The 24,821-nt window shown below is 38.1% G+C and overlaps 1 protein-coding gene across 2 annotated transcripts in view; it reads right to left on the reverse strand.

The window, feature by feature from the left end:
* Positions 1 to 24,821, reverse strand: part of VAMP7 (vesicle associated membrane protein 7) — a 52,935-nt gene that overhangs the window by 19,109 nt on the left and 9,005 nt on the right. For both annotated transcript variants that reach the window (XM_023193638.1, XM_023193639.2), the window contains exons 3-5: positions 19,221 to 19,278; positions 16,668 to 16,805; positions 14,361 to 14,451 (exon numbers count right to left, since the gene is read on the reverse strand). In XM_023193638.1, coding sequence (XP_023049406.1) covers positions 14,361 to 14,451; positions 16,668 to 16,805; positions 19,221 to 19,278 — 287 coding nt within the window. The remainder of the gene's footprint in view (positions 1 to 14,360; positions 14,452 to 16,667; positions 16,806 to 19,220; positions 19,279 to 24,821) is intronic.

The raw sequence follows: 24,821 nt of genomic DNA on the forward strand, positions 1-24,821 counted from the left end.
GCAACTTACAGAGAAGAACTAACATCACTTCTCAAACTATGCCAAAAAGTTCAAGAGGAGGGAATTCTCTCTAACTCATTCTGTAAGGCCAGCATTACCCTGATACCAAAACCTGACTCAACAAAAAAACAAAACTGCAGGACAACATCCCTGACGATCACAGATGCAAAAATCCTCAATGAAATACTAGCAAACCAATCAAACATCACATCAAAAAGATAATACACCATGGTCAAGTGGGATTTATCCCAGGGATGCGATGATGATTCAATGCATGCGAATCAATAAACATGAAACATTCCATCAACAGAATGAAGAACAAAAGCCACATGATCACCTTAATAGATGCAGAGAAAGCATCTGATAAAAAAAGCATGTGATAAAATTCAACATCTCAGGGTGGTTGGCAAGATGACCAAACAGGAACAGCGCTGGTCTGCAGCTCCCAGTGAGATCAATGAAGAAGGTGAGTGATTTCTGCATTTCCAACTGAGGTACCTGGTGCATCTCATTGGGACTGGTTAGACAGTGGGTGCAGCCCACAGAGGGCAAGCCAAAGCAGGGTGGGGTGTTGCCTCATCCAAGAAGCACAAGGGGTCGGGGAACTCCCTCCCCTAGCCAAGGGAAGCCGTGAGGGACTGTGTCATGAGGAACGGTGCACTCCGGCCCAGATACTACGCTTTTCCCACAGTCTTCGCAATCTGCAGACCAGGAGATTCCCTTGGGTGCCTATGCCACCAGGGCCCTGGGTTTCAAGCACAAAACTGGGTGGTCATTTGGGCAGACACTGAGCTAGGTGCGGGAGATTTTTTTCGTACCCCAGTTTTGCCTGGAACGCCAGCAAGGCATAACTGTTCACTCCCCTGGAAAGGTGGCTGAAGCCAGGGAGGCAAGTGGTCTAGCTCAGCATATTCCACACCCACGGAGCCCAGCAAGCTAAGATCTACTGGCTTGAAATTCTTGCTGCCAGCACAGCAGTCTGAAGTTGACATGGGACACTCGAGCTTGGTGAAGGGAGGGGTGTCTGCCATTACTGAGGCGTGAGTAGACAGTTTTCCCCTCACTGTGTAAACAAAGCGGCCAGAAAGTTTGAACTGGGCAAAGCCCACTGCAGTTCCCCAAAGTCGCTGTAGCCAGACTGCCTCTCTGGATTCCTCCTCTCTGGGCAGGGCATCTCTGAAAGAAAGGCAGCAGCCCCAGCCAGGGGCTTATAGATAAAACTCCCATCTCCTTGGGACTGAGCACCTGGGGGAAGGGGTGGCTGTGGGCTCAACTTCAGCAGACTTAAACGTTCCTGCCTGCCAGCTCTGAAGAGAGCAGCAGCTCTCCCAGCACAGCGCTCAAGCTCTGCTAAAGGACAGACCGCCTCCTCAAGTGGGTCCCTGAGTTCCGTGCCTCCTGAATGGGAGATATCTCCCAGCAGGGATTGACAGACGTCTCATACGGGAGTGCTCCAGCTGGCATCTGGCAGGTGCCCCCTCTGGGATGAAGCTTCCAGAGGAAGGAACGGGCAGCAATCTTTGCTATTCTGCAGCCTCCACTGGTGATACCCATGCAAATAGGGTCTGGAGTGGACCTCCAGCAAACTCCAGCAGACCTGCAGCAGAAGGGCCTGTTAGAAGGAAAACTAACAAACAGAAAAGAATAGCATCAACATCCACAAAAAAGACGTCCACACAGAAACCCCATCCGCAGGTCACCAACATCAAAGACCAAAGGTAGATAAATCCACGAAGATGAAGAAAAACCAGTACAAAAAGGCTGACAATTCCAAGAGAACAAACTGGATGGAGAATGACTTTGATGAATTGACAGAAGTAGGCTTCAGAAGGTGGATAACAACAAACTCCTCTGAGCTAAAGGAGCATGTTCTAACCCAGTGCAAGGAAACTAAGAACCTTGAAAAAAGGTTAGAGGAATTGCTAACTAGAATAACCAGTTTAGAGAAGAACATAAATGACCCGATGGAGCCGAAAAACACGGCACAAGAACTTTGTGAAACATACACAAGTATCAACAGCTGAACTGATCAAGTGGAAGAAAGGATATTAGAGATTGTAGATCAACTTAATGAAATAAAGCGTGAAGACAAGATTAGAGAAAAGATAATGAAAAGGAATGAACAAAGGCTCCAAGAAATATGGGACTATATGAAAAGACCAAACCTATGTTTGATTGGTGTACTTGAAAGTCACAGGGAGAATGGAACCAAGTTGGGAAACATTCTTTAGGATATTATCCAGGAGAACTTTCCCAACCTAGCAAGACAGGCCAACATTCAAATTTGGGAAATACAGAGAACACCACAAAGAGACTCCTCGAGAAGAGCAACCCCAAGACACATAATTGTCAGATTCACCAAGGATGAAATGAAGGAAAAAATGTTAAGGGCAGCCAGAGAGAAAGGTCAGGTTACCCACAAATGGAAGCCCATCAGACTAACAGTGGATCTCTCAGCAGAAACCCCACAAACCAGAAGAGAGTGGGGGCCAATATTCAACATTCTTAGAGAAAAGAATTTTCAACCCAGAAATTCATATCCAACCAGACTAAGCTTCATAAACGAAGGAGAAATAAAATCCTTTACAGACAAGCAAATGCTGACAGATTTTGTCACCACCAGGCCTGCCTTACGAGAAGTCCTGAAGGAAGCACTAAATATGGAAAGGAAAAACCAATACCAGCCACTGCAAAAGCATACCAAACTGTAAAGACCATCAACACTATGAAGAAACTGCATCAACTAACGAGCAAAATAACCAGCTAGCATTATAATGACAGGATCAAATTCACACATAACAATATTAACCTTAAATGTAAATGGGCTAAATGCCTCAAATAAAAGACACAGACTGGCAAATTGAATAAAGAATCAAGACCCATCTGTGTGCTGTATTCAGGAGACCCATATCACGTGCAGAGACATACATAGACTCAAAATAAAGGAAGAGAGGAATATTTACTAAGCAAATGGAAAGCAAAAAACAAACAAACAAACAAACAAAAAGCAGGGGTTGCAATCCTAGTCTCTAATAAAACAGACTTTAAACCAACAAAGATCAAAAGAGACAAAGAAGACCACTACATAATGGTAAAGAGATCAATGCAACAAGAAGAGCTAACTATCCTAAATATATATGTACCCAAAACAGGAGCACCCAGATTCATAAAGCAAGTTCTTAGAGATCTGCAAAGAGACTCAGACTACCACACAATAACAGTAGGAGACTTTAACACCCCACTGTCAATATCAGATCGAGACAGAAAATTAACAAGGATATTAAGGACTTGAACTCAGCTCTGGAACAAGAGGACCTAATAGACATCTACAGAACTCTCCAAGCCAAATCAACAGAATATACATTCTTCTCAGCACCACATCACACTTATTCTAAAATTGATCACATAAATGGAAGTAAAACACTCCTCAGCAAATGCAAAAAATGGAAATCATAACCAACAGTCTCTCAGACCACAGTGCAATCAAATTAGAACTCAGGATTAAGAAACTCAATCAAAACTGCACATGGAAAATGAACAACCTGTTCCTGAATGACTACTGGGTAAATAATGAAATTAAGGCAGAAATAAATAAGTTTTTTGAAACCAATGAGAACAAAGACACAACGTGCCAGAATCTCTGGGACAGAGCTAAAGCAGTATTGAGAAGGAAATTTATAGCACTAAATGCTCACAGCAGAAAGTGGCAAAGACTTAAAATCGACACCCTAACATCACAATTAAAAGAACTAGAGAAGTAAGAGCAAACAAATTCAAAGCTAGCAGAAGACAATAACTAACCAAGATCAGAGCAGAACTGAAGGAGACAGAGACATGAAAAACCCTCCAAAAAGAATCAATGAATCCAGGAGCTGTTTTTTGAAAAGATTAACAAAACAGACTGCTAGGAGACTAATAAAGAAGAAAGGAGAAAAGAATCAAATAGACACAATAAAAAATGGTAAAAGGGATATCACCATTGATCCCAGAGAAAAACAAACTACCATCAGAGAATACAATAAACACCTCTACGCAAGTAAACTAGAAAATCTGGAAGAAATGCGTAAATTCCTGGACACATACACCCTCCCAAGACTAAACCAGGAGGAAGTAGAATCCCTGAATAGAACAATAACAAGTTCTGAACTTGAGGCAGTAATAGCTTACGAACCAAAAAAAGTCCAGGACCAGAAGGATTCACAGCCGAATTCTACCAGAGGTATAAAGAGGAGCTGGTACAATTCCTTCTGAAACTATTTCAAACAACAGAGAAAGAGGGACTCCTCCCTAACTCATTTTATGAGGCCAGCATCATCCTGATACCAAAACCTGGCAGAGACACAACAAAAAAAGAAAATTTCAGGCCAATATCCCTGATGAACATTGATGTGAAATTCCTCAATAAAATACTGGCAAACCGAATTCAGCAGCACATCAAAAAGCTTATCCACCACGATCAAGTGGGCTTCACCCCTGGGATGCAAGACTGGTTCAACATATGCAAATCAATAAATGTAATCCATCACATAAAAAGAACCAATGACAAAAACCACATGATTATCTCAACAGATGCAGAAAAGGCCTCTGATAAAATTCAACACTGCTTTATGCTAAAAACTCTCAATAAATTAGCTATTGATGGAACGTATCACAAAATAATAATAACTACTTATGAGAAACCCACAGCCAATATCATACCGAATGGGCAAAAGCTGGAAGCATTCCCTTTGAAAACCAGCACAAGGCAAGGAGCCCTCTCTCACCACTCCTATTCAACATAGTATTGGAAGTTCTGCCCAGGGCAATCAGGCAAGAGAAAGAAATAAAGGGTATTCAAATAGGAAGAGAGGAAGTCAAATTGTCTCTCTTTGCAGATGACATGATTGTATATTTAGAAAACCCCATCGTCTCAGTCCAAAATCTCCTTAAGCTGATAAGCAACTTCAGCAAAGTATCAGAATGCAAAATCAATGTGCAAAAATCACAAGCATTCCTATACACCACTAAAAGACAAACAGAGGGCCAAATTATGAGTGAATTCCCATTCACAATTGCTACAAAGAGAATAAAATACCTAGAAATACAACTTACAAGGGATGTGAAGGACCTCTTCAAGGAGAACTACAAACCACTGCTCAAGGAAATAAGAGAGGACACAAATGAATGTAAAAACATTCCATGTTCATGGAGAAGAAGAATCAGTATCGTGAAAATGGCCATATTGCCCAATGTAATTTATAGTTTCAATGCTATCCCCATCCAGCTACCATTGACTTTCTTCACAGATTTAGAAAAAACTACTTTAAATTTCATTTAGAACCAAAAAAGAGCCCACATAGCCAAGACAATCCTAAGCAATGAACAAAGCTGGAGACATCACGCTACCTGACTTCAAACTATACTACAAGTTTACAGTAACCAAAGCAGCATGGTACTGGTACCAAAACAGAGATGTAGACCAATGGAACAGAACAGAGGCCTCAGAAATAACACATCTACAACCATCTGATCTTTGACAAAACTGACAAAAAAAAGAAATGGGGAAAGGATTCCCTATTTAATAAATACTGTTGGGAAAACTGGCCAGCCATATGCAGAAAACTGAAACTGGACCCCTTCCTTACACCTTATACAAAAATTAACTCAAGATGGATTAAAGACTTAAACGTAAGACCTAAAACCATAAAATTCCTAGAAGAAAACCTAGGCAATACCATTCAGGACATAGGCATGGGCAAACACTTCATGACTAAAACACCAAAAGCAAAAATTGACAAATGGGATCTAATTAAACTAAAGAGCTTCTGCACAGCAAAAGAAACTATCATCAGAGTGAACAGGCAACCTACACAATGGGAGAAAATTTTTGCAATCTATCCACCTGACAAAGGGCTAATATCCAGAATCTACAAGGAACTTAAACAAATTTACAAGAAAAAAACAACCCCATCAAAAAGCGTGTGAAGGGTATGAAAAGACACTTCTCAAAAGAAGACATTTATGTGGCCAACATATGAATAAAAGCTCATCATCACTGGTCATTAGAGAAATGCAAATCAAAACCACAATGAGATACCCTCTCACACCAGTTAGAATGGCCATCATTAAATGGCAATCATTAAAAAGTCAGGAAACAACAGATGTTGGAGAGGATGTGGAGCAACAGGAACGTTTTTACACTGTTGGTAGAAGTGCAAATTAGTTCAACCATTGTCGAAGACAGTGTGGCGATTCCTCAAGGATCTAGAACCGGAAATACCATTTGACCCAGCAATCCCATTACTGGGTATATACCGAAAGGATTATAAATCATTTTACTATAAAGACACATGCACACTTATGTTTATTGCAGCACTATTCACAATAGCAAAGACTTCAAACCAACTCAAATGCCCACCAATGATAGACTGGATAAAGAAAATGTGGCACATATACACAATGGAATACTATGCAGCCATAAAAAAGGATGAGTTCATGTCCTTTGCAGGGACATGAATGAAGTCAGAAACCATCATTCTCAGCAAAGTAACAAAGGAACAGAAAACCAAACACTGCATGTTCTCACTCATAAGTGGGAATTCAACAATGAGAACACATGGACACAGGGGCCTGTTGTGGGGTGGGGGAGCTGGGGAGACATAGCATTAGGAGAAATACCTAATGTAGATGATGGGTTGATGGGTGCAGCAAACCACCATGGTATGTGTACACCTATGTAACAAACCTACACATTCTACACATGTACCCCAAAACTTAAAGTATAATAATAAAAGAAAGAGCAAATGTGTAACATAGAAATTGCAATGGGTCAGGGTGAAACATTTCCATTTTCATCCATAATTGTAGCATATGATGACACAGCTCAAAAGGAAAATAGGATATTCTACTTTTATCTATTCAAATAAAAATATATAGTTCAAGGTATCAAAAAAAATTCAACATCTCTCCATGATAAAAACTCTCAAAGAGTTTTTTGGCATAGAAGGAACATCCCTCAACATGATAAAGGCTATTTATGACAAACCCACAGCTATCATCATACTGAATGGGAAAAACTAAAAGCCTTTCCTCTAAGAACTGGAAAACTCTCACCACTCCTATTCAACATAGTACTGGAAGGATGCCCAGTTTCACTACTCCTATTCAACACAATACTGAAAGTCCTAGCCAGAGCAATCACGCAACAGAAAGAAATAAGGGCATCCCAATTGAAAAAGAGGAAGTCAAATTATCTCTCTTTGCAGATGACATGACCTTATATCTAAAAGACCCTTAAGACTCCACCAAAAAACTCCCAGATATGATAAATATATTCAGTAAAGTTGCAGAATAGAGAATCAACATACAAAAATCCGTAATGTTTCTATGCACCAATAATGAACTTGGTGAAATAAAACTTTATGAAATCAAGAAGGCAATCCCATTTATAATAGTTATGAAAATATAAAATATCGAAGAATAAATTTAACAAGGAGGTGAAAGACTCCTATAAGTAAAACTACAAAACACCGATGAAAAAAATTGAAGATGACACAAAGATACAGAAAGACATCTTATGGTCATGGATCATAAGAATGTATATTATTAAAATGACCATAAGCCCAAAGCAATCTACAGATTCAATGCAATCTCTATCAAAGTACCAATGTCATTTTTCACAGAAACAGAAAAAACAATCCTAAAATTAGTATTTCAGGAACCAAAAAAGAGTCCAAATAGCCAAAGCAATCCTGAGCAAAATGGACAAAGCTGGAGGCATCACACTACCTGACTTCAAAACATATTACAAGGCTACAGTAACCAAAACAGCAAGGTTTGGTATAAAAACAGATACAAGGTCAATGGAATAGAATAGTAAAAGTCAGACATTGATCCACATAGTATAGCCACACATATATAGGCAACTGATTTTCAACAAGGGTGCCAAGAAGGTACACTGGGGAAAGGACACTCCCTTCAATACATGGTATTGGGAAAACTGGGTATCTGTATGTGGAAGAATTACTGGACCTCTGTCTCTCATTACATACAAAAATCAACCAAGATAGATTAAAGACTTAAATTTAAGACCCAGAACTATAAACCTACTAGAAGAAAACATAGGGAAAACACTTCAGAACACTGGTCTAGGAAATGATTTTGTGGCTAACACCTCAAAAGGACAGGTAACAAAAAGAAAAATAGACAAATAGGACTATATTCAACAAAAAAAACTTTTGCACAGCAAAGGAAATATTCAACAGAATGAAGAGACAACCAGTTGAATGGGAGAAAATAGTTGCAAACTATTCATTTGACAAGGGAATAATATCCAGAATACACAACGAACTGGACAGGAGATATGCAAATAATCCCCTTAAAAATTGGGCAGAGGACATGAATAACCACTTCTCAAAAGAAGACATACAAATGGCCAAAAGGTATATGAAAAAAAATGCTCAACATCATACAAATGCAAATAAAAGCCAAAATGAGATATCATGTTACTCCAGTTAGAATGGTTACTAAAAAGACACAAAATAACAGATGCTGGCTAGGATGAAGAAAAAAAAAAAACAAAAAACACTTACACACTGTTGGTGGGAAAGTAAACTAGTGCAGCTACTATGGAAACTAGTGTGGAGATTTCTCCAAAAACTAAAAATTAAACTACCATATGATCCAGCAATCCTACTACTGGGTATTTATGCAAAGGAAAATAAATCAGTGTATAAAAGGGATATCTGCACTTACATATTTATTGTATCCCTATTCACAACAGTAAAGATATGGAGTCAACCTAAGTGTCCATGAATGCATGAATGGATAAAGAAAATGTAGTATATAAACACAATGGAATACTACTTGACCATGAAAAAGAATGAAGTCATGCCATTTACAGCAACATGGATGTAACTGGAGGTTATTATGTTAAGTGATATAAGGCAGGCATGGAAAGATAAATATCACATGTTCTTACTCACATGTGGGAATTATAACAGTTGATCTCATGGAGGTAGCCAATAGTGTAATAGATACCAGAGGCTAGGAAGGGTGTGGGTATGCAGGGCAGAGCAGGGAATATGAGAGGTTGGTTAATAGGTACAAACATACAGTTAGATAGAAGGAATAAGTTCTAATGTTTGACAGCAGAGCAGGGTCACTGAAGTTAACAACAGTGTATTATATATTTCAAAATAGCTAGAGAGAGAATTTGAAATGTTCCCATCACACAGAAATTATAAATTCTTAAGCTGATGGACACCCCAAATATCCTGACTTGATCATTACACAGTCTTTACATGTAACAAAATATCACATGTACCCCATAAATGTGTACAAACATTACGTATCAAATAAATAAAAGACACTAGACAGTTAGCTCTCTTTTCCTTGCCCTGTGGGAGAACAGAGAGAGAAAACGCTGTCTGCAAGCCAGAAAGAGAGCCCTTACCAGAACCTGACCATACTGGCACGGTGATCTTGTACTTCCAGCCTCCAGAAATGTGAGAAAATAAATTTCTGTTGCTTAGGCCACTATGTCTATGGAATTTTGTTATGGCAGCCAGAGCTAAGACAAATGATTTCAATTAATAACCTAACAACTTAACTTTCCACCTTATGGATCTAGAAAAGAAGGGTAAACTAAATCCAAAGCTAGCACTGGGAAGGAAATAAATATTAGGGTGAAAAAATTAAAGAGAAAAACTATAGAAAAAAATCTATGAAACCAGAAGTTGGTTCTTTAGAAAGATCAATAAAATGGACAAACCTTTACATAGAATGACCAAGTAAAACAGAGGGAAAACTCAAATTACTAAAATCAGGAATGAAAAAGGAGACATCACCACCAAACTTACAAAATGAAAAGGATCTTAGGGAAATTCTATGAACAGGAGTATGTAAATAAATGAGGTAACTTAGATGAAATGCACAAATTCCTAGAAAGATACAAACCGCTAAACAGACTCAAGAAATAAAAAATCTGAATAGAGCTACAGCAAGTATAGAGACTAAATTTAGTCTCTTTAAATTTTAATTTAAAGAGACTTAATTTTAAAACTTCAGGCTGGGCACAGAGGCTCATGCCTGTAATCCTAGCACTTTGGTAGGCCGAGGCAAGTGGATCGCTTGAGCCCAGGAGTTTGAGACTAGCCTGGGCAACATGGCAAGACCCTGTCTCTACAAAAAAAACAAAAAACAAAAATTAGCCGGGCGTGGTGCCACATGCCTGCAGTCCCAGCTGCTCGTGAGGCTTAGGTGGGAAGATTACCTGAGTCTAGGAGGTCAAGACTGCAGGTAACTCTCCCATCAAGGGAATGAAAGAGGAATTAGAGAGGATTGGGTCACTGCACTCCAGTCTGGGTGACAGTGAGACCCCGTCTCAAGAAACAAAAACAAAACCAAAAAACTTCACACAAAGAAAAGCCCAAGCCCAGGTGGCTTCAGAGGTGAATTCTACCAAACATTTCAAGAAGAATTAATACAAAACTTTCACAAACTCTTTCCAAAATAGAAGAAAAGGGGAAAACTTCTTGACTCATTCTATGAGCCTAGCATTACCCTGGTATCAAAACCAAACAAAGACATCACAAGAAAAGAAAACGACAGACCAACAACTCTTAAAAATACAGACATTTAACAAATCCTCAACAGCCTACTAGCAGTATGAATCCAATAATATGCAAAAAGGACTATACACCATGATGCAGTGGGATTTATTTCAGAAACACAAGGTTGGTTTAATATCTGAAAAATCAATTATTATAATATATCATATTAATAAAGAACAAAACCATCATTTCAATAGATGTAAAAAAAAGTTGACAAAATCCAACACTGTTTAATGATAAAATCACACAACAAACAAGAAAAAGAAACTTCCTCAACCTGATAAAGGACATCTATGAAAAACCTCATACTTAATTGTGAAAGACTCTTCAAGATCTCCCAAGAGCAGGAATAAGACAATGATGTCCACTCTTACAACTTCTATTCAACATTATACTGGAGGTTCTAGCTAGGGCAATTAAGCAATAAAAATAAATGAAAAGTATCTAGATTGAAAAGGAACAATTAAAACTATCTCTATTCGCAAGTAGCATGATTCTATATAGAGAAAATCCTAAAGAAACTATTACAAAGTTATTAGAACTAATAAATGAGAACAAGGTTGTATGATACAAGACCAATTTATAAAAATCAATAAAATTTCTATACATTGGTACTGAACAATCCAAAAATGAAACAGAAAAATCCCATTTACAATAGCATCAAAAAAAAAAAAATACTTACGAACAAGGCAAGAAGGATGTTAGAAGAGATATTGTTAAAGAAAAATTATTCTGATACTTGCTAAAAAATGGTAAGGCAGATTTTGAGATTACTGCAATAGGGGTCAAGGCTATCACAATGGAGGGGAGAGATTGAGCTCAACTCCTAATGCAACCAAGACCAGTGGGGATTTGTGGCCTATGAACAAAGTGAGGGGGGTCAGAAGGTGGAAAATTACTAAGAGGAGACATCAAGGGCAAGGGCATTCTCTCTAAACTGGCCTAACAGGATTCCTGCTAAAAGCTGGCTGGACTTATATATGAAATATAGGGGATGAGGAACTTGATCAAGGGTGGGGTATTAGCAGGATTCTTTGCTAAGACTTCCTTAGGCAGGCCAAGGACAGAGCCCAAGGATGAGACCTAGTTTAAAAGAGTGCTCCGAGGAGCTTGTCTAAAACTTGGTGAAGCAGAGTCTTTGTCATGTAAGATTTGCACACTGAAAACTACAAAACATTGTTGGAAAAAATTAAAGAAAATCTAAATGAATAGAAAGAAAGCCCATGTTCATGGATCAAAAGTTTAATATTGTTAAAATGGCTCCCCTAATTGATCTACAGATTCAACACAATCCCTATCAAAATCCCAGATAGCTTTTTTTGCAGAAATTGACAAGCTCATCCTAAAGTTCAGGAAAATGAAAGGTACCCAGAATAGTCAAGGCAATTTTGAGAAAGAATAAAGTTTGAAGACTAATATTTCCTGATTTTAAAACTACAAAGCTGTAGTAATCATGACAGCCTGGTATTGGCATAAAGATAAATTGAACAGAATTGAAGGTCCAGAAATAAAGCCATACATCCATTGATAACTAATTTTTTATAAGAATGCTAAGATCATTCAACAGGGAAAGAAAAGCCTTTTCAGCAAATGGTTCTGGAACAACTGTATATACATACTCAAGATAGTTAAGTTGGTTCTCTTCTGTATTCCATACATAAACATTAACTCAAAATATATCACAGACATAAATGTAAGAGCTAAAACTAGTCTTAGAAGAAAACAAAGGAGTAAATCTTCATGATCTTGGCTTAGGCAATGGTTGCTTAGATATGATATTCAAAGCACAGGCAACTAAAGGAAAAAATAAATCGAACCTCATAAAAACTATGCTTCAAAGAACACCATTAAGAAAATGAAAATACAACCCATAGAATAGAGCAAAATATTTGAAAATCATGTATCTGATAAGGGTCTAGTATCCAGAATATATAAAGTACTCTTATAGCTCAACCATAAAAAGACAAATAACCCACTTAAAAACAACAAAGTATTTTCAAATAGACATTTCTCCAAAGGTAAAGAAAATATACAAATGGGCTATAAGCACACGAAAAAATGCTCAACATCATTAGTCACCAGGGAAATGCAAATCAAAATCACAATAAAATACCATTTCATTAGACTGGGTATAATTAAAAAAAATACGTTTTGGCAACGATGTGGAGAAATCAGAATCCTCATACATTGCTATTAGGAATGTATAATGGTACAGTCACTTTAAGAAAGTTTGGCCCTTCCTCAAAATGTTGAAGAGTTGCATGTGATCCAGCAATTCTATTCCTAGGTATGTAAACGAGAACCAAAAACATATATATATATATGCTCACACAAAAACTTGTACACAGATGTTCACAGCAGCATTATTTATAATAACCAGACCATAAACTAATGACTAGATACACAAAATACATTAATGCAATAGAATTATTAGTCATAAAAGAGAAGTATTGATTTATGCTACGACATGAATGAACCTCACAATCATTACGCTAAGTGAACGAAGACACAAAAGGCCACATGTTACAAGATTCCATTTATACAAAATGTCAAGAATAGGCAAATTTATGAAGATGAAAAGGGAATTAATTGTTGCTTAGGTCTGAGAGTTGAGGAGAAATGTGGAGCAACTGCAAATGAGTACAGGGTTTCATTTAGGGATGATAAAAACGTTACAAAATTGATTGCACCAATGGTTGCACAATTCTGTGAATATAGTAACCACTGACTGTATACTTGAAATGGGTGAATTATATGATATGTGAATTATATTTCAATTAAGCTGTTAAAAAAATGAAAGGGAATTAACTGGGAATGTTCTTGTCACATTTTAAATTTGCTGTTTCTGTAACTCTAAAAATAAATAAGTCATTTAAAAGGAGTTGATTAAAAATGTTGATTTTTCTGGAAACTTTATGCGACTGCAATAAATAATACTGTAGCAATTGTCTGCCTCCACTTTCAGGCAAAATAAATACATTTGGTGACCAAAAAAAAGAGTAAAAACAAATAGTAGTTGTCTCAACAGATTCTCTAGTCTCTATCTAGATATATAATTAAAACTAAAATCAAAGGAAATCACTTTAAATAGCTGAGACATACATATCAAGAACCACGAAAATGTTTCCGCATTTTATTGTTAATTCCATTCCTGATAATTAATCTCAAGAAAATAAGAAAAACATAATAGGCACAAAGACATAACAGTACTGTTACTGTAGCATAAACTTCTAAATCAGTCCTACTTAAGAGTGTTTGCAACTGGTTGACTAAGTCTCTAAGCATACTGTTCAGGATAATTGACATTATTTTCATAGCAAGAGGGCCTCAGTAAAGGAAGCACAACATTGATTGACATTCTTCAGCAAGCTCCTTATCTAGTTGCAAAACAGCACTCTGAGTAACACTGTGCTAAAGAACCTATATGTCCAAAATTCAGGCAAGGTTAGGTAACCTGTGATACATTAACTCAGCGAAATACTATATGACCAAACTGACCAAATTATTCTAAACTGCTGAATTATCATAAGGTTCTTAGAAATTAGTCTCGCTAAGCAAAGTAATAAATTTAGAATGAAGAATAGTTGCAAGGACAAAGAAGAAACCATTTGCACAAGCAGACAGTATCATAGGTGTCTCAGCTGACAATTAACTCCCAATGGTAAGAATAAGGAAGTGCTATTTTGGCTTCTCTAGAATAATTTGACCCTAGTCAAGTAATCTTTATTATTTTTGCCCACATGCATGAAACTATGCCATGAAACATACCTATGTTTCTGACCATGATTCCTTTCAGTTCATCCACTTGGGCTTGAGTCTCCATCACTTTGTCTAGGCCCTTATTCTCAGAGTGATGCTTCTATAAGAAAATAAGTTTTAACTTATGGTACCCAGACATTATTTACAATAGGAAAACATAAATAAAGGGAATGACAATTTACACTGAGGAATGCTATAAAATTATGTCTCTATTGATATAAAAGATACACGTCACTTCACTGGAAAAATGTTACAATACCCAGGAAAAAATACGGGCAGCATAAAAAAATGCTTCTATACAAACTATAAGTATATAGTCTAAAAATTATATTTTAAATAAATTAAAAATAAATATTATATCAAATATACATGTGACTTGTGGGGCAGAGATTGGGGGGCATATATAATCTGTGCTCAGACAAGGAAGAAAGGAGAAAAAAGAGTGTAGTTGGGGCAGTAGGGGAAAGAATGCTGCAAAATCGTTCCCCACTTCTTGAGTATGATGACGTAGGGGCTGGCCCAGCTTCTTAGCATCTGTTCTTGTATCTGCCAGGATCACAACATATAAACTATTTTTATTGGCTTCTCACAGGATCTAGAATCTAAGACACTGATAATTTATATTTTGAAATTATTATCCATAGCTAGCAATTACGGGGTGCTTAATACACAATGTTCCAGTCATTTCATTGTGTTAACTGCTTCAAACGGGATATTACTTAATCCACCCCAAAACTCTATGAAACGATGCTATTATTATCTCTATTTACAGATGAAGGAACAGGTAGAGATTTTGTTCAGAAGGTCACACAGATCTGGAGCTAATGACAAATTGGTTAATTTGAAAGTATTGTTTCTAGCTGACCCTATTTACTTTTGACTAAGCACTGGTATTTTTGTTGTTGGTAGTGTTTTATACAGTTATACATGGATGAACATTTCCTAGTGGGGAGTATGAAACAAACCAACTACTTGAATAATAAAGGTTTATAAGTAACCAATCTAAAAAGACTTTATTGCCAGAAGAGTATGTGTGTGTGTGTGTATGTGTGTGCATGTGTTTATAAAATTTAGAAATGTAATACTCAGTATTAAAAACACAGGAGAAGTGAAAGTATTCAATTACAATACATCATTTTTTTTAACTCACAACAAAATCATACCTAGAGCTTAGGTCTTTATACTCAAACAGTTTCGTGGATAAAAGGGAAGCATTTTGAAAGGGGTCTGACATCGTGAAAATATAAATTAAAACCACAATGAGATACCATTACGCATCAACCAGAATGGCAAAACTTAAGACCACATCAAGTATTGGCAAGGATGCAGAGACACTGGAACTGCTGGTGAGAATATAAAATAGTACAACCACTTTGGAAAAAAAAGTGATGATTTTTTTTTTTAATGACACACCACCTACCATATGACCCAGCAATTCCATTCCTAGGTATTTATTGAAGAGAAATAAAAACATATGTCCACATAAAGACTTATATATGGAGATTCATAGCAGCTTTATTCATGATAGCTGAAAACTGGAAGCAACCCAAATATCCAGCAACAGGTAAACAGATAAACAAATTGTGGTACATGCATATACTACTACTTAGCAAAATGGGAAATAAACTACTGATTTATACAACATGGAAGAATATCAAAAGCCTTACACTGAGTGAAACAATCAAGACACAAAAAAGTACATACTGTATGATTCTATTTACAGAAAGTTCTATAAAAGAGAAAATTAATTTATAGTGATAGGAAACAGATCAGTGGTTGCCTGGGGCAGAGTGTGGGGGAGGGGACCGACATGAGGGAATTTTTAGGGAGATAAAAATGCTGTCTTGAGTACAGTGGTATTTCACAGGTATAAACACATGTAAAACCTCACGAAGCTGATAATTAGGCACTCATACAGATGAAGAGAGTTTCAAATTACTAATTTGGGTTGTTAGAAAATTAAATTTGCCTCATGGAAGGGTAGAAGGTTTATGTATAGGTTAAAAGATCATTTGGCATGTTGAACACATTTAAGCATCAGATGGGTAGTTGAACTAGATGATCTTTAATGCTCTTCCGATCATGAGACACTGTGACCACTATTATTAGACAATACAGAGATAATAAAGAATATCACTGTTTTCTACCCTAAAATTGCCCCTTTACATTTTTTTTAATCAGGGAAGTTTTATTATGTTGACTTACACTAACACAATCAGAAAACTATATTGCAGGTCAGGGCCCCCTAGATTCATAGTGTTTGAAGGTAATAAAGAAGATAAAAATCAAAATACCTTATCCTGAGAAAGATCTTACCAGCTGTGCAGCCAAGACACTGGAGAACTCGCTATTCATGGCATATGGAAGTGCTGTCTGTGCTCTTGAACCATAAGTAGTCTGGAACCTCTTCTTTATCTCATTCAGAAAATTAAAGGCTCGGGAACGTTCAAAATCCTGAAAAGAGATCAACATAGAACTCACATTTAGAAAGTAAACAAAGATGATGTGAGTGATTAAGAACAATAATAAAAAACAGCTAACACGGACTGAGCAATGATTCTATGAGGAGGAACTAGCATTGATCCTATGCTAAAGATAAGTAAAGGAAGGCTCTGAAAAAGTAACTAACTTGTCCAAAGGTCCAACAACTAGTAAATGAAAGAGCTGAGAGTGAATCCAGATTTATCTGGTCATTGACAACTGAAGATAATGATAATTATCAACTTCTTGACATCAGGAATTGGGTTTTACTTCCTCCATATATTTCACAGGATCTATTAGAAGGCCCAGCACAAGAATATGTTTAATAAATCCCATAATAATCATACAGTCTTTCACACACACACATACTACTACTGATATTAACTTCAAATTGAATTTTTTCAATAGTGGTGGTACATTTGAAAAGATCAAGTGACATACTCATGTCTAATCTCAGCCAGACAAAAATTATGTGTGTTCTCTAGAAGAATACCTTAGAGGAAAAAAATGAATGTATGTGTGTTTATGTATGTATGTGTATGTGTGTATCAAATTACAGCTCAAGAAATATGAGGCTCGACTCTGACTATCCCAGATTTCATTATTATTTTTTATCTACTCCAAGCTCTTTCACATCAGTCATTTAACATATAGCTAGATTTTTTTCTACTTTTGGAAAATATTGTGAAGCCAGAGATAAAAATCATTGTGATGATCACTATGGTTGACAGTCATTTCCCTTTCACCCAAGATGCTTAGTCTAAGCCGAGGGTTCTTAAATTGGGGTCAATGGTCCAAATTCAAGGGGCCCTTGTACTTGGATAGAAAAAAAGATAATCACATCATTATTTTTATCAATTGTTAACTTATATTTTAATTGTGAATATAGGTAGTATATTCATAACCAAGGTGGTATTAACAGTACCTGTAACTATTACCAACAGAAATCTTTTTTCATATACCATCACAGTTATAGATATCTCAAAATATTGTTAACACCCATCACATCAAGATTATTAGTTATTAGACCCATGACTAGACCTTGTTAATGAGTTCATAAAGAAGCATATATATTACTACATCAAGTTTTTAAAACATTTTGAATACTATACATATATATATTTCAATACAACTGGCTTTGTTAGAATTGTGTGTGTTTTATACATTTAAAAGCATTCTGGAAAAGGAAAATTAAAAAAAGAAAACAAAAACATTCTGGGAGTGTCCCACAAGTGACAAGTCTGTGATATAACAAAGATTAGGAACCCGGATCTATGGCAACCATGCCAATTCCATGTCTCTTTGTCAGTAGACAGTTTAGAAATGAGCATGCAGTCAATAAGACATGAAAGTAAGTTCACTTTGAAAGCAGGGGGAGGGGAGGGCATGCAGCTGGGAAAAGCTTCCTCATTCCTACAATAAGACACTCAAGAAGACACAGTCCCTCTTCTCTGGACATGAATAAATAAGTATGTAGCTCTACATAACCATAATGGCAACCTGTCTGGGAAGAAGGAGACACGGAGGAAAGCAGAGAAGAGAAAGGACCTTAATGACATCATTAAGTTACTGAGAATTTTGGGCTGAGAGCCGATAAACAGTCATACCTAGCCAATGTAAACTACAGGTTTATATAGCTGATCATGATGTACTGTAATTTTGTTTTTCCAAAGTTCACACACGTTAAAGAATTCATTAACTACTGATAGAAGGAATGACGTTATCTAATTTAACATTCCAGGTAAATAATTTTTGAGAGGTTTTGATATCAAAGAATTATAATTATGAACACCAATTCTCACTACAAAATAGAAGTTGCAACAGGCTAAGCTAAAACTCTACCAAAATTGAGTTGATTTGCACATACCCCAGTATCAAGTTTTCTTATCATTTGCTGCTCTATATGACAAATGCAAAATATTAACAATTCCAGCTATGTAAAGTTCGCATCACCTTTGCCCACCCTAGGTACAGATCAGCAGTCCCCAACCTTTTTGGCACCAGGGACCGGTTTTGTAGAAGACAATTTTTCCAAGGACTGGGGGGAGGGAGAATGGTTTCGGGATGAAACTGTTCCACCTCAGATCATCAGGCATTAGTTAGATTCTCATAAGGAGCATGCAACCTAGATCCCTCGGATGTATAGCTCATCACAGGGTTCGCAATCATATGAGAATCTAATGCTGCTGCTGATCTGACAGGAGGCGGAACTCAGGTGGTAATGCTCATAGGCTGCTCACCTCCTGCTGTGTGGCCTGGTTCCTAACAAGCCACAGACCTGTACCAGTCTGCAGCCTGGGGGTTGGGGACCCCTGGTGTAGATAATTAAGAACTGGCTGTATTAATAGTACACATAGTTAAATAGCAATATGTCTTCAAGTTACTTACATCATCAGTGATACAAAGATATACAATCCTGTCTTGGCAGATGTAATGAAACAAATAACTGTAGAATAAAAGATATAAAACTTACTGTGGTTATAAGCAACATCACTTTTACTTCTATCTTCTATCTATGTATAAGCAAGTTCAGTACTGCCAATGTCACCACATTACTTATGGATACAGTCTATTCTCCCTCTTCCCCTTCCCAATATACCTGTTTCTTTCAAGTCAAACTGAGAGAAGTAAATAAGAAATAAAAAGAAGATCTCTATTCTAGCTACATAGCACAACAGCATGTGTATTACCCATTAGAACGACAGCTGCAAAAGCATAATTGGACTCTTAAAGCATGAACAAGAGATGACATCTTAGGAGGAGCATGTAATTAAGATTAACCCCCAATAGGCCATATGGTTTTCTTTGCCATATGGTTTTCTTTGCTTTTTCCTAAGTTCTTAAAGCAAACATCTTTTCTACCAAATTCTCAACATTTGAGTACCTACTTTGAGTTAGTTACTGTGCTGGAAGCTGACGATACAAAAAAGCAAAACCACCAACTCCCAGTCTTCACAGGGATCACAGTATAAGAAATCACAGTGCAGCATGGCAAACAGGATGACAGGAAAGTTAAAGGCAGTACATGGTGCTCTGGGGACATAATAATAGATGAGGCACGAAATGGAGATTTGCCAAAGGGTAACCAGAAAGACCTCCTGAAACAAGTGATGTCTGATTTAAGACCTGAAGAATAAGTAACAGACAGCAAGGTAAAGAGTGAGTGAAAGGCCAGGCGTGGTGGTTCATGCCTGTAATCCTAGCACTTTGGGAGGCTAAGGCAGGCAGATTGCTTGAGCTCAGGAGTTCAAGACCAGCCTGGGCAACATGGCAAAATCCCATCTCTACAGAAAATACAAAAATTAGCCAGGCACGGTGGCGCACACCTATAGTCCCAGCTACTCGGGAGGCTGAGGCAGGAGGATCACTGGAACCCAGGAAGTTGAGGCTGTAGTAAGCCGAGACTGTGCCACTGCATTCCAGCCTGGGTAACAAAGTGAGACCCTGTTTCAAAAACAACAACAAAAAAGTGAGCGAAGAGTTTTTCCAGAGAGGAAGCAGCAAGCATAAGGGCCTAGAGATAAAACAGCACATAATAGATTTAGGAAAGTAAAATAGGCTCACATGACTAGAGTACAGAATGTAAAGAAAAGGTAAATTATCTGGACAGACGAGGCTGGACAAGTAAGCAAAAACCAGGTTATACAAGACTTTATAAACCACACTGTGCATTATCCTAAGAATCATGAACAAGCATCCAAAGGTTTTAGACTAGGGAGGCTGTGATCAGATTTGCACTTTAAAAAGGACACATTGGCTAGAGCGTGGAAAACTGACTCAAAGGAGGACCAGACAGGAGACTACTGCAGTATACCAGGTAAGAAATGAGGAGGGAAATAAACTAAAGTAGAATGGATAATAAAGAAAAAGGGACAGAGCAGAGAGATAGAAGGCAGCATTTATAGAACTTGGTGACTGACATGAGACAGGCTAACTAAATTTTGCCTCCCAGATTTATACCTTGGGCAAGTGGATAGATAGGGGTACCTGTTGAATTATATTAATGTTCACAGAGGACTGATATGAATTACAAGGAGATACAGGAACTCAAGCAAAATCTTTTCCTCTAACATTCTAAAACTATTTGTACCATTTCCACCAATGACTTCCACATTGCCATATCCAGTGGCTCTCTCTGAAACATATGATAGTGTTGACCACTTCCTTTTGAAAAGTGTTTTCTCTTCACTAGATTTCTTGACATCAGGTTTGCCTGGTGCTACAGACTGAACTGTGCCCTTTCAAAATTCATATGTTATAGTGTGACTATATTTGGAGACAAGGCCTTAGGGAGGCACTTAAGATTAGATGAGGTCATGAGGATGGGGTCCTCATGATGGGATTAGCAGCTTTGAAAAAGAGGAAGAAAGAGATCACTCTCTTTCCACCACCTGAGAACACAGCAAGAAGGTAGCCATCTGCCAGCCAGGAAGAAGGCCCTCATCAAGAACTGAATCAGTGGGCACCTCACCCAGTCTCCAGAACTGTGAGAAACAAGTATCTGTTGTTTAAGCCACTCAGTCTATGGTATTTTGTTACAGCAGCCCAAGCAGGCTAATATACCTGGTTTATATCATAGTCCCTTTCCCTCTACACTAACGTTTTCTAGCTTCATTAGCCTCCTGCTTTTTTCACACTTACTCCCTGGAGGGCAGCATGCATTCTCATGTTTTGTTGTTGTTTTCAGCTACCACAATTGTGTTAATGATTCCCAAATCTAGATCTGACCTATCTCCTGAGCTCCAGGACAACCTACACTACTGTCTACTAGACATATCCAACTAGACATACCATAGACAGCTTAAACATGACATGCCCAAAATGAAAGTCATCACTTTCCCCATAAAATTTGTTTCTCCTAAACCAGACTTATGAGTCACTTGGTGCACAGGCCACAAAAGGTAGCAACGTATGATCCCTGCCATCAAGAAGCCTACAGTCAAAGTACAGAGATAAACAATCATTTCAATTATAATACAGTCTGAGGCCGGACACAGTGGCTCACGCCTGTAATCCCAGCACTTTGGGAGGCCGAAGCAAGTGGATCAACTGAGGTCAGGAGTTCGAGACCAGCCTGGCCAATGTGGTGAAACCCCATCTCTACTAAAAATACAAAAATTAGCCAGGCATGGTGGCGCGTGCCTGTCATCCCAGTTACTCAGGAGGCTGAGGTGGGAGAATCACTTGAACTCAGGAAGTGGAGGTTGTGGTGAGCTGAGATCGTGCCATTGCACCCCAGCCTGGGCAACAAGAGTGAAACTCCATCTCAAAAAAATAAAATAAAATAAAATAATAATAATAGTAATACAGTGTGATAAGTGTTACAATATGAACAAATTAGATGCTACGTAGACACATAAAAAGAGTATCTCATTGGGGTGACTGACTCAGTGTTAGTGTTCAGGGGTTTCTGGAAAAGGAAACATCTAAGCTCAGGAACACGAAGTGAGATTTTTTAAAAAGTAAGTAGATAAATATATTCTAGTAAAAGGTAACAGCTATTGCAAAGGCTAGGAAGAGGGAAAGAACCTAGCATTGAACTGCAAATGGCTACGTATGGCTGGAAAGCAAAACTGAGGACTAAAGTAGTAAAAGATGAGCCCAGAGAAGGAAAAAGTGGCAGATCTTGAAGAATATTCCAAGTCCTGTTAAGGAATTTTACCTTGAGGGCAGACAGTATCTGTTGAAGGAAGGAACATGATCAGAACTGCCCTTTTAGAGGCATTAAACTACAAATTAAGAAAGTATTTCGCTTGGGACCTGTAAAGTGAGCAAAAGTTTACAAGGAGGCTTAAGAGGAGAACAACATTCCTAGAAGATAACAAAAGCATGAAAAAAAGGTACCAAAGCTCAAAATAACACAGCTAGATCAGAGGCACAGGTAGAGAGGCATGGCAGACAGATAACATCTCCTTCTACTATAACTGCATCTTAATTGGATTACATATTCTATACTCTCTTAAAGCTACATATGGCTGTGACTAAATTCTGGCTCATAATACATGAGTGGAAGATATATGCCCTATTTCCCACTCTTGCCTCTAAAAGGACTACATGTGCTTTCCCTGGACATTTTCCCAGGAGCTACCTAGAAACACAGTTTGTAAGTCTAATACATTTTTAGGGAAAGTATAAAGCCCAAATCATAAGAGGCTAGGATTATTTAACCCTTAACCTCTAAGCCCACAAACCTACGCTGGCAGGAAGAGGACTACAAAATGTGTACAATTCCCAAAGATGATATACTCTCTAACTCCCATTTTGGATGTGGCCAGAAAGGAAGAACTTCTTGTAGAACAAACCAGGAGTCAGGGAAAAAAGGTGAGGGAGTTTCTCCAAGAAAGCAGAACCACTAACCACTACCCGGTCAGAATAGGGAGTCTTTGAAATTGTATGAGGCAATTATTTGATCATTACTGGAAAGCAATGACTTCTACATGTTTCTCATTCTTCCCTTTTCCAAATGGGAGTTTGTAACTCTCACTATGATGATCCTTATTTCACCATTGTCTACTGGCTTAGGCTGGGAGAGCAGGGAAAACATATGACTTATCTTTTAGTTTATGGTCAGTAGACCACAGGAGCCACACCAGGGCCTGATGGAGAGGACTGTGTACCACCTAGACATGCTGGACTTGGAGCCAAACACAGTGACTAGATAGGTCTTTGGAGCTACCTTTCTCAGAGAAGAGGCGTATTCTATGTTTGGGAAGAAAGGTTCACTGAAATATCTGGGTGGCCAGAAGAGCAGACTGGAAGACTGCAAGTCATCCCCTGATATCCTATAAATTCCTCCAGAGTAACAGAGTTTTAGTTGAGCCTACAACTGGATAGCCAGAAGAAAATTCCTGGCCTCCCTTCTAGCTATGTTAGCTACATGACTGTGTAGTGAACAATAAGATGTAAGTAGAAACTTCTCAACAATATCAGGCCACTTCTGGGTCCTGTCTTTAAAAATTACTGGGCAAGCACTGGGATATAACAAGCACCAAAGGAGCTGTCTTGGCCAGAGGTAGAAAGCACTAATTGCTTTGGGAATTAGGGAATTGGAAATGGCAGAGCCACCCCAACATCCCAAACCACTCATCTCTGGACTATCTCATTAAAATTAATACTGTATCTTGGGGGTCTCTCTCACAGTAGCTTAGAGTGGACCTTAAACTGTATAAGGGGTTAGCCATAGAAAGTAACAAGGACCTCATTCTGAGATAAGAACTAAGGAATTAAGGCTGGGTTAAGTAAGAAAAGATTTTCAAGTGCCAATGGGGAAGGTTGAGGCAGTTTTTAAAACTAACTACTAAGATTTCCCATCTGTGGCCACTCTAACAGTTACCAGAGTGATCTTTCTAAAGCAAAAACTGACTGAAGGCCAGGCGCGGTGGCTCACGCTTATAACCCCAACACTTTGGGAGGCCAAGGCAGGTGAATCACTTGAGGTCAGGAGCTTAAGACCAGCCTGGCCAACATGGTGAAACCCCATCTCTACTAAAAATACAAAAATTAGCTGGGCATGGTGGTACACGCCTGTAACTGCAGCTACTCAGGAGGCTAAGGCACGAGAATCATCTGAACCTGGGAGATGGAGGTTGCAGTGAGCCAAGACCGCACCACTGCACTCTAGCCTGGGTGACAGAGTGAGACTCTGTCTCTAAATAAATAAATAAATAAATAAATAAATAAATAAATAAATAAAACCTGACTGTGTCACATCCTGGCTGAAAACCTTCAATGCCTTCCTACTGCCCACAGGGTAAAGTCCAAGCTCTTAATATGGCCTACAAGGCCCTACATGACTTTTCTTCTACCCATCTCTCTATAGCTTTATTTTCACCATCCTGGGCACTAGTCACAGAGAACAGTCTGCAGTTCCCTAAATATGCCCGCCCTATGATCTCATGCCTCCATACTTCTCTACCTGCTGTTCCTTCTACTTGGAATACCATCCTCCTATCTACTACTTCCCACCCTCCCACCCTTGACATCATGGAT

This window comes from Piliocolobus tephrosceles, chromosome 12, assembly GCF_002776525.5.
Source record: "Piliocolobus tephrosceles isolate RC106 chromosome 12, ASM277652v3, whole genome shotgun sequence".
NCBI classification, from domain to species: domain Eukaryota; kingdom Metazoa; phylum Chordata; class Mammalia; order Primates; family Cercopithecidae; genus Piliocolobus; species Piliocolobus tephrosceles.